Source organism: Erinaceus europaeus, chromosome 13 (genome assembly GCF_950295315.1).
Source record: "Erinaceus europaeus chromosome 13, mEriEur2.1, whole genome shotgun sequence".
Lineage (NCBI taxonomy): Eukaryota > Metazoa > Chordata > Mammalia > Eulipotyphla > Erinaceidae > Erinaceus > Erinaceus europaeus.
Window position 1 is genome coordinate 97,368,667 of NC_080174.1, and position 11,385 is coordinate 97,380,051.

General features: G+C 43.5%; 1 protein-coding gene across 2 annotated transcripts; it reads left to right on the plus strand.

The window, feature by feature from the left end:
• Positions 1-3,406: 3,406 nt before the first annotated feature.
• On the plus strand, positions 3,407-11,385 carry LOC132532464 (endogenous retrovirus group K member 7 Env polyprotein-like). Of its 2 annotated transcripts, XM_060170908.1 has the most exons (3): positions 3,407-3,508; positions 8,492-8,741; positions 9,641-11,385. In XM_060170908.1, the coding sequence occupies exon 3, from the start codon at positions 9,681-9,683 to the stop codon at positions 10,494-10,496; it is 816 nt and encodes a 271-aa protein (XP_060026891.1). In that variant the 5' UTR covers positions 3,407-3,508; positions 8,492-8,741; positions 9,641-9,680; the 3' UTR covers positions 10,497-11,385. The 2 variants fall into 2 exon arrangements, with proteins under 2 accessions (XP_060026891.1, XP_060026892.1); XM_060170909.1 differs by lacking the exon at positions 3,407-3,508 and having other exon boundaries at positions 8,409-8,741.

An 11,385-nucleotide genomic window follows, 5' to 3' on the forward strand; every position in this document is an offset into this window, starting at 1 on the left:
TTATCAAATAAAATGGAAAGAAAGTATGGCTTTCTGGAGCAGTGGATTCAAATTCTGACACTGAGCTCAAGAAATAACCCTGGTGGCAGAAAAAAGAAGAGGAGGATGAAAAGAAAAACTGTTATTCAGTAATGTACACCCTCCTCCGCTTCTCTCTATAATAGGAAGTAAAATATTATTTATCTGCAGGGGAGTCACTTCACAGGTGGTGAAGCAGGTCTGCAGGTGTCTGTCTCTCCCCCTGTCTTACCCTCCTCTATCCATTTCTCTCTGTCCTATCTAACAATGACAACATCACTAACAGTAACAATAACTACAACAATAAAAAAACAAGGGCAACAAAAAAGGGAAATATATTTAGAAAGTTTTAAAAAAGACAATTTAGAGAGAATATGTACTTTTAATTAGACAGATACAATTTATGCAAGAAAAATTAAGATTCACATATTGTAGCATCCATTGTGATTCCACTGTTTTACATTCACTGGGCTCTCCAGCACAAGTTACTTATTAGGTCTGCAATGTCATTCTACAATATCTATACTGATAAGAATTGTTTATCTTTTTTCTTTTTTTTTTAAAGATTTTATTTATTTATTAATGAGAAAGGTAGGAGGCGATAGAGAAAGAACCAGACATCACTGTGGTACATGTGCTGCCGGGGATTGAACTCAGGGCCTCATGTTTGAGAGTCCAGTTCCTTAGCCACTACACCACCTCCTGGACCACTTTTTTTTTTTTTATGAAGGTTTGTTTTTATAGAAAATTTTTGATTGGGGGCTGGGCAGTAGCGCAGTGGGTTAAAGACACATGGCACAAAGCACAAGGACGAGCTTAAGATCCAGGTTCGAGTCCCAGCTCCCCACCTGAAGGGGTGTCACTTCACAGGTGGTGAAGCAGGTCTGCAGGTGTCTTTCTCTCCCACTCTCTGTCTTACCCCTCTTTCTCCATTTCTCTCTGACCTACCTTAACAATGATGACAACAATAACAACAACAATAAAGAACAACAAGGGCAACAAAAGGAAAAATAAGTATTTTTTAAAAATCAAAAGAAACCTTAAAAAATTAAATAATAAAAGAAAAAAAGAAATACAAGGGTGGGTAAGATAACAAAGTTTCTGCCTGAGGCTATCAGGTTCGAGGTTGTATTCTATGACCATAAGCCAGGCATATAAGCCAGGGACGAGCAGTACTCTGACAGGAAGGCAGAGAAAAAGACAGAGATACAGAAATATGGTGGGCAAAGCAGAAACAGTAAATTAAATATGTATAAATTAAAATACAACTTATTCAAGAGGAAAAAGAAACAGAATCTGATGTGGGGCAAGTGACTTACCCAAGAAACTGCCATCTCTTCTGATTTCCCTGAATGTCTTTCAGGCCATAAAATGGAAGATCAATCACAGCAATAGCTTGAGACTCTGTTTAAATCTAGCAGCAGGGCCTCTTCACTGGACAGTATGGGCCCTAGATGGGAGACACAGTAGTGAATACAAGATACAATATACTAGCTGTGCAATGTAAACAGAAGAGGTTATGGGAACATTTAGTGAGTTATCCTGCCTATTAGGACCATGAAAAAGCCCACAAACATGACTGACATCTCTTTCCAACACTTTAATTTTTCTTCAACAAAAGCATTCACAAAAATCTACTATAACAGGAGTTGGGCGGTAGTGCAGCATGTTAAGCACACATGGCACAAAGCTCATAGACGTGCCTAAGGAGAGATTAAGGCACCCACAGTATATTCAGTAGTTGAGAGTTATGAGAAGCAATTTAGAGTTAGATTTGCATGTTGTAATGCACCAGAAAATATTTTAGATATAGGAGAAATACGTAAGATATTCCTGGAGTTTTTATGTATGAAGAGAATTGCTAAAGCAATTCCATGTACCCTAACCACTGTAAATATACTTGATATTAAGTGACCATGCACAGAACCTAGCTTCAGAATCAGTACCCAGTTAAGGAAGGAATGGAAGAAATTAGTGAAACAATTCAGATCATGCTAAAGGAAGGAGTTACAGAACCTACTCAGAGCTTTAACTATAACAGCCCAATATGGCCAGTTCAGAAGCCCAATGGGAAATGGAGGATGACAGTGGACTATAGAAGAGTTCATGAAAGAACAGGAAAGATGCCAGGACAATTACCGGATATAGAAGATGTATTTTTTAAAATTTTTTTTGTAATTTTATTTATTTATTTTCCCTTTTGTTGCCCTTGTTGTCTTTTATTGTTGTTGTAGTTATTATTGTTGTCGTTGTTGGATAGGACAGAGAGAAATGGAGAGAGGAGGGGAAGACAGAGAGGAGGAGAAAAAGACAGACACCTGCAGACCTGCTTCACCAGCTGTGAAGTAACTCTCCTGCAGGTGGGGAGCCAGGGGCTCAAACCGGGATCCTCACGCTGGTCCTTGTACTTTGCTGCCACACCTGTCTGGCCAGATAGGCAGGCCACGACCGCGGTGTGACAAAACAGTGCGGGTGACCTGGTTAGGGAACCGGACAGGGGCCTTACAAGCTCCTGTACGGTAGACCGTACCCAAGATAGGTGGTGGACAGAAGCCTGGATATTTGTGTGGACGGATCCCTGGGTCTCCCGGTTGGCGGAAAGGCCTTGGAGGGCTAGGTGGACTTGGTTTCGCTTCTGAAAGCTTACTATTGTTGTTTATCATGCTTTATGCAGGCCACCCAGGGAATGTCCAGGAGACTCCGGAGACGCTTACAGTGCAACCCCCCAAGTCTAGTCTGGACATTCCAGATGGGACCCCACTGGATGAAAAGCCCCTTACAACAGTAAATCCCAGCACTTCAAGCCCCAATGACTTGGCTATCCAGGTTGAGCAAGGACTGAGCACTATTCTCAGAAATATTACATTCAATCATACAGACAATGGTCCTTTAGCTTTCCCAGGAAACATGTTACATAGCAACCCTGAAATGCACCTGCATATTGTCTTAGGTAGTTTACAGGAAAGTGAGCTTGGCTTAAGGATCAGAGCAAGGCGCCGTGTTCCCACTAGTGCCCCCCCCCTATTCTGGGTATTAAGGTCCAGTGCTTGGAAGGAGAAAGAATAGCCCTTTGGATAAATGAGAGCAGTGAAAGCATTTAGTTCTTACTGATAAATTGACTTTTGTCTGAAACCAAAGGGATGTGGTTAATAACCCATGAAAGAACAGTATGGCTGTGCTTTCGTTTTGTTGGTAGTTGTATGCCTTCAGTTCCTCCTGTCTGTGTTACTTATAAAAAATGTACCCTGCGTACTTTGTGGTCAACTGACTTGGCCAGCTTTTGATTTATGCTTCTTTGTTATGCTATTATAAAAAGAATCTCTATATCAGTAAAAGATCGCAGCAGCATTGAAACTCATGTGTCTCAGTGTTGTCTGTCGCGCCGAATCCACCTCCCACCTATAAGTCTCATTCTCCCTGGATCGGCCTGCTGAGCCCCCAGTTGGGTGGTCGGCGGCACCTGGCGCCTTGAACAGGGACTTGAAGACAGGTGAGTATATTGTCAGGAGGGGATCGGTTCCTGCCGGAGGGTGCTGCAGACCCGCCAGAAGTATTTGGTTAAGGGCAGGTAATCATTAACAGTATGGGATTGTCAGGATCAAAGGGAAAACTATGTTCCTCTCAGTATTGCGGCACATGCTGTTAGAGCGTGGGCTCCGAGTGTCAGAAGACACTGCCGCAGAATTTTATGAATATATGATGAAGGCGGCCCCCTGGTTTCCACAGGAGGGAACATTGACTCTCCCAGATTGGAAAAGACTTGGGAAAGACTTAAAAAGGTATGCCACTGTGCATGAGGATACTCCTGTGCCCAAACAGATGTTTCCTATATGGTTACAAATCAGGGACGCATTGACAGAAAAGTCAGACTTGGAACTCCTTGCAGAGGAAGTAATGTCCCTCGAAGAGGGTCAGCCACTAATTGACTCAGAAGGTGAAAACAGGTACGGGACGGTTCTGGGAAAGGAAGAAAAGGGCAAGCACCCCACCGCGCCACTTTACACTGAGGTGTTTGATGATTGGGATGATCTAGCTGAGGAAGAACAGGAATATAATGACCAGCATTATCCTGATGAGAGGGATCATGAGGTGGTGGCGATGGTCCCATTACCCAGAAAAAGTAAACAGCCACCCGTACCTAAACCACGAAGGAAGCTACTTCCTCCTGTCGGGTTTCAGGCTGCTGTTCAGGAGGCTCGCAGGACAGGTGATCTTACTTTCAGTTTCCCTGTTGTTGCCCTTGATTTTAATGAGGACGGAGGGGAAGCTGAATGGGAACCATTGGCATTGAAAACCATAAAGGAGTTGCAAGCGGCCATCAAAGCCTCAGGGCCGTCCGCGCCGTTTACATTGCAACTGGTAGATTTGGTGGCTAGCCAATGGCTAACCCCGAGTGACTGGCATCAAACAGCCAGATCGGTGCTTAGCCCAGGAGATTATGTTTTGTGGCGCACTGATTATGAGGAAAGATGTAAAGACTCAGTAAAAAAGAGCATATCAGGCAGGAGAGGTAAATCTCCCACAATGGACATGATGTTGGGTACAGGAGACTTCATAAAACAGCAGGCACAAGTAAAAATACCAAAACAGGTATTGAAGGAAATCACTACAAATGCTGTTTTGGCATGGAGAGCCATTCCACCTGCGGGAACAACAGGTACTGCCTTAGCAGGTATCCAGCAGTCACTTGAGGAACCTTATCAGAGTTTCATTGCTAGGTTAGAAGAAGCCATAAATAGGATGATGCCCCAAAGTGAAGGGACAGCCATATTATTAAAGCAATTGGCTTGGGAAAATGCCAATCAGCTGTGTCGGGACCTAATTCGTCCCATACGTAGGACAGGGTCCCTACAGGATTACATACGAGCCTGTGCTGATGCCTCACCTGCGGTGGTACAGGGAATGGCATATGCAGCTGCAATGCATCGTACCCCCATTACCAAATTTATCAAGACTACTTATGGGGGTGGGCGGTCAGACAAAGACCTGAACTGCTTTGGTTGCAGTAAGCCTGGTCATAAAAGAGCAGCATGTCCCAATAAAGGCCAGAACAGAGAGTCGGCCAGTAAGGGTGTGGCACCAGGAATATGTCCCCGATGTAATAAAGGGAGACATTGGAAAAATGAATGCAGGTCAAAGTTCCACAAAGATGGGACCACTTTAAAGGAAACAGAGACAAAAAACTAATTGAGGGGCTGCCTCTCAGCCCCACGCCAAGAGAGGATCCAAAAGGGACAGAATGTCCAGACACAGGGACACAGATTGAGCCCCCCTCTAAAACTATTCATGACCTTCCTCGAGCCACCCCGGGTAGTGCAGGGCTTGATCTCGCAGCACAGAAGGACTATGTGTTGTCACCCCTGGATGGAATAGTGGTAATAGAGACTTGGGTTAAGGGCTCCTTACCATCAGGGCTGTTTGGGTTGATTTTAGGCAGAAGCTCTGGAAAGGACAAAGGTGTAGAAGTCATACCAGGAGTGATAGACGCAGATACCCGGGATGATATAAAAATTTTGTGTAGAGCCCTGAGAGAGGCTGTAATCATCAGAAAAGGACAAAGGATTGCACAGATCATATTGCTCCCCTATGTAAATTTGCCCAATCCAATTTTGATGCAGTCCAGAGAGGGGCAGTTTGGCTCCTCTGACGTTGTGGCATGGACTCAGGAAATTACTGCAGCAAGGCCGTTTCTTGAAATACACATTCAGGGAAAACCTATAAAAGGGTTGTTGGATACAGGAGCAGATAAAACCTGTATAGCAGGAAAAGACTGGCCTCAGGCATGGCCAGTCATCAGAACAGATTCAATCTTAATGGGTCTAGGGATGGCAGCTAATGTGGCCAAAAGCTCTGGGATCATTCCCTGGAGACATGGAAAAAAGACAGGGCATATACAGCCCTATGTAATTCCCTCATTGCCTTTTTCTTTGTGGGGGCGAGACATTATGCAGGACTTAAATCTCGCCCTGACCACTGACAATGTAGAGGACCAATATTTTTCATAGGGGCCATTGATAATTTATATGCAGATAGCATTCCATGGAAGTCATCTGAACCTGTATGGCAAAATCAATGGCCCCTCACCATGGAAAAAATAGAAGCCATACAACAAATTGTGAAAGAACAAGTGGATAAGGGACATTTGAAAGAAAGCAATAGTCCTTGGAATACACCGGTTTTTGTAATTAAAAAGAAATCAGGCAAATGGAGATTGCTGCAAGACTTAAGAGCAGTTAATGCCACTATGGAAGACATGGGAGCCCTGCAGCCGGGGCTTCCTTCTCCTGTGGCTATTCCTAGAAATTATCATATTATAGTTATAGACTTGCAAGATTGTTTCTTTACTATCAAATTAAATCCCATAGATTGTAAAAGGTTTGCATTCTCTGTTCCCTCAGTTAATCATAAAGAGCCTTGTAAAAGATATGAATGGCAGGTGTTGCCTCAAGGCATAAAAAACAGTCCTACGTTGTGCCAGAAATTTGTAGATATGGCTGTGTCCCCCCTTAGGCATGGATATCCAGAGGCATATATCATACATTTTATGGACGATATTTTGATTGGGCATGAAGACATTAATCAGGCTAGACAAATATTAAGAGAAATGACTGTGTCTCTAGAAAAGTTTGGGTTAAGTCTAGCCCCAGACAAGATACAAGAAAATAGACCAATTCAGTATTTGGGACACAAGATACATGAAGGATATTTAACGTCTCAGCATGCCCACATTCGTAGGGACAAATTAAATACTTTAAATGACTTCCAGAAATTGCTGGGAAACATTAATTGGGTTAGACCATATTTGAAAATCACAACCGGAGAATTAAGCCCCCTATTTGATATATTACATGGGGATTCACATCCTAAGTCAAAAAGACAGCTGACCCCTGAGGCCACAGCTGCACTACAATTGGTGGAGGAAAGGCTAGAACAGGCTAGACTGCATCAAGTGAATTACGCCATACCTTGGGCATTGCTCATAATGAAAACTGCTTATACACCCACAGGATGCCTGTGGCAAGATGCCCTGCTAGAATGGGTCCATCTGCCCCACTCTCCATCAAAAGGTCTCATCTCATATCCGAGCCTGGTAGCCCAATTGATAGTCAAGGGAAGGACAAGATCAAAAGAAATATTTGGAAGAGATATGCAAGAAATAGTAATTCCTTACTCTAGGTTACAATTTGAACAATTGTTACAAGAAAGTGATGATTGGGGTTTGGCCTTGATGGGATATACAGGACAGATTAAGTATCATCTGCCCAAGCACCCTATAATAGAATTTGTAAAAGAAACAACATTGATTTTTCCCCAGCAGTGTTCCATAGAACCGCTTACAGAAGCACAAACTATTTTTACTGATGGTTCTAGTAATGGAGTAGCGGTTGTCTGGACTGAAGGGGAACCCCCTATAATATCCCACACAGGAAAGACATCTGCTCAGCAGACGGAACTGGCGGCTGTCACGCTAGCCTTTCGACACTTCCCCCAGACATTTAACCTTTACACCGATTCTAAATATATAGTGAGCCTCTTTCCCACTATTGAAACTGCCCTCATCACGGGTAAGTCAACTATCAAAGAGCAGTTAAAAGTAATCCAGGATTTAATCCTGCAAAGAAAGCATAAGTTTTTTATAGGGCACATTAGAGGGCATACAAATTTGCCAGGGGCCTTGGCTTTTGGCAATGCCATGGCTGACCACTTCACAAGGGCCAACCTTTGCCTCACTATACAAGAGGCTGAGGACAGTCATGCTTTACATCATCAAAATGCTAATGCCTTAAGATATCAATTTAAAATTACTAGAGAACAAGCCAGGCACATTGTGCGGACCTGTGGGGCTTGTCCGCCCGCTAGGCAAGTACATAAAATGGGAGTAAATCCCAGAGGGCTAAAGCCAAATCACTTATGGCAAATGGATGTTACTCATGTCCCAGAATTTGGGAGGCTGTGCTATGTGCACATATGTGTTGATACCTTCTCACATGCTGTGCTAGCCACCGCTAGGACTGGAGAAGCCGTAAAGGATGTTATTCAACACATGGTTGCGGCCATGGCCGTCCTTGGACAGCCTCTGAGGGTGAAAACAGATAATGGTCCGGCCTACATTTCCAAACCGTTTGCCAAATTCTGCAATACCTGGAAAATTCGACATGTGACAGGGATACCATATAATCCTCAGGGACAGGCTATAATTGAGAGAACTCATCAGGATGTGAAAGCACAGATAAAGAAATTACGAGAAGCCAGCCCTTATTTAACCCCCCACCATGTTTTGTCTCATGCCTTGTTTACTCTTAACCATTTGAATCTCAATGACACAGGCCAGTCAAGAATGGAGAGACATTGGAATCCTTCCCAGGATAATCCCAAACCCTTGGTAAAATGGAAAGATCAACTTACAGGACTGTGGAAAGGGCCAGACCCTCTTATAACTTCAGGGCGAGGGTATGCTTGTGTCTTTCCACAGGATGGAGAATCTCCCATCTGGATCCCAGATCGACTCATCAGGCACGTCGCGACGCCACAACCGAAACCGAAAGAAGATGAAGCAGCTACGGAGGAAACTGCTGAAGTGCACACTGACGCCGCAGCCGATGGCGGGATCGCTCCCAACCATGAGCCAGATACAGCGGTTGATCCAAGTGGCCACGCAGGCAGTGCATGAGGAGGGGAAACCCCCTTCTATGGCTAATATTTTCCTTGCTTGCATGCTTTTACTTTCAGCAGTTCCAACACAAGGTGATTCATATTGGGCATATGTTCCAAAACCTCCATTAATTCATCCCGTTACGTGGCAGGAAAGAGAGCATATAAAGGTTATGACTAATGTGTCTGATATTCTAGGGGGAACTCCAATATTCTCTGTGGGCCCAATAAAGTCTTCCACATTAACTTACGAGGGCAGAGCAGACTCCGCCCCTATATGCTTCAGCCTCTTAGGCTTCTCAATCTCTGGTTGCTTACCAGTGGCATATAGGACCTTTGTGACTGACGCCCCGGAGTCTGTGGAAATACCAACACCTGAAAAAAGGTTGGTTTGGGAATTACAGATTAAAACTTTGGGATGGTATACAGAAAATGAGACTGCGAGTACCACAGAGACGTTACCCATCACTGACTGTCTGCATAAATATAAAAATCAAGACTCTCAGTGGATATATGATGATCAGACCCCTAATTGGCTCTCGTGTGGATTCCAGAAAAGGGGAATCCCCTATGTGGTTACAGGAACTAACACTACAGTATGGGACTTTTCGGTCTCATCTCCTAATTATAATCAAGCTGGTTATTTTAAAAATAATAGTGAAAAGTTTAATAATTATAACTCCAAAGACAAAGTTATTCATAGATTTTTTACAGCAGGCTTTGTGGAACCTGTTTGGATAACTAAGAACACCGACGGTTCCTCCTTAATGCAAATGGATCTGTTCAGATTGGCTGCTGCAGCAGATATGATTTTATGGACCAAACCAAAAGCTACACACCCTGAGCCAATAGGAGCTAGGGCATGTGTTGGGTATCCCTTTGGCATTTTGATGGCAAAACGCTCTTTCTTCTCAGTCTGCCCCATTTCAAGCAACTCATACCATATTAAATGTCTACAATGTGTTCTAACAAATTGCATGGAAAATGATTTTTAAAAGGAGTTTGATGTTATGCTGTTAGTAAAAAGACCTGCTTATGTTATGATGCCTGTAGACCTTAAACAGGAAGCATGGTTTGAGGATACAGGACTCATGGTTGTACAAAGACTAAATGAATTATTGCGGCCAAAAAGATTTGTGGCAGCACTTATCCTAGGAATTTCAGCCTTAATAGCTATCCTTACCTCTTTCGCCGTTTCGACAACAGCTTTAGTAAAAAACATCCAGACAGCCCATTTTGTGAATGACATGCATAGGAACATTTCCTTAATACTTGCTGAACAGCATATTATAGATAAAAAGTTAGAAGCAAAACTCAACGCTCTTGAGGAAGTGGTTATAGCCCTGGGGCAGGATGTAGCTAACATAAAAGCTACAATGGCAACAAAGTGTCACGTCTCCTTTAAGTACATTTGTGTCACCCCAGCTAAATATAATGATACAGAAAATTGGAATAAGACAAAAGCACATTTACTAGGAATCTGGAAAGATAATGATTTAACTCATGATTTTCAGGAGGTGCAAGATTATATCACTGCTACCAGCACTGCTCATTTAAATAATTTTGGATTCGAATCCCTAGCTCAGCAGCTCTATGAGAATGTCTCTGCTCTCAATCCTTTCACTTGGTGGCATTATGCAATAGTGGCAGCTGTTGCAATAATAATAATCATAGTGGTTTTCATGGTGTTTCCTTGTCTTTTCAGAGCTCTCCTATTGGCCATCAAAACCACCCGGAGGGACCTAGAGGAATTCCGTCTTAAAAACAAAAAACCGGGAACTGCCACACCTGTCTGGCCAGATAGGCAGGCCACGACCGCGGTGTGACAAAACAGTGCGGGTGACCTGGTTAGGGAACCGGACAGGGGCCTTACAAGCTCCTGTACGGTAGACCGTACCCAAGATAGGTGGTGGACAGAAGCCTGGATATTTGTGTGGACGGATCCCTGGGTCTCCCGGTTGGCGGAAAGGCCTTGGAGGGCTAGGTGGACTTGGTTTCGCTTCTGAAAGCTTACTATTGTTGTTTATCATGCTTTATGCAGGCCACCCAGGGAATGTCCAGGAGACTCCGGAGACGCTTACAGTGCAACCCCCCAAGTCTAGTCTGGACATTCCAGATGGGACCCCACTGGATGAAAAGCCCCTTACAACAGTAAATCCCAGCACTTCAAGCCCCAATGACTTGGCTATCCAGGTTGAGCAAGGACTGAGCACTATTCTCAGAAATATTACATTCAATCATACAGACAATGGTCCTTTAGCTTTCCCAGGAAACATGTTACATAGCAACCCTGAAATGCACCTGCATATTGTCTTAGGTAGTTTACAGGAAAGTGAGCTTGGCTTAAGGATCAGAGCAAGGCGCCGTGTTCCCACTAGTGCCCCCCCCCTATTCTGGGTATTAAGGTCCAGTGCTTGGAAGGAGAAAGAATAGCCCTTTGGATAAATGAGAGCAGTGAAAGCATTTAGTTCTTACTGATAAATTGACTTTTGTCTGAAACCAAAGGGATGTGGTTAATAACCCATGAAAGAACAGTATGGCTGTGCTTTCGTTTTGTTGGTAGTTGTATGCCTTCAGTTCCTCCTGTCTGTGTTACTTATAAAAAATGTACCCTGCGTACTTTGTGGTCAACTGACTTGGCCAGCTTTTGATTTATGCTTCTTTGTTATGCTATTATAAAAAGAATCTCTATATCAGTAAAAGATCGCAGCAGCA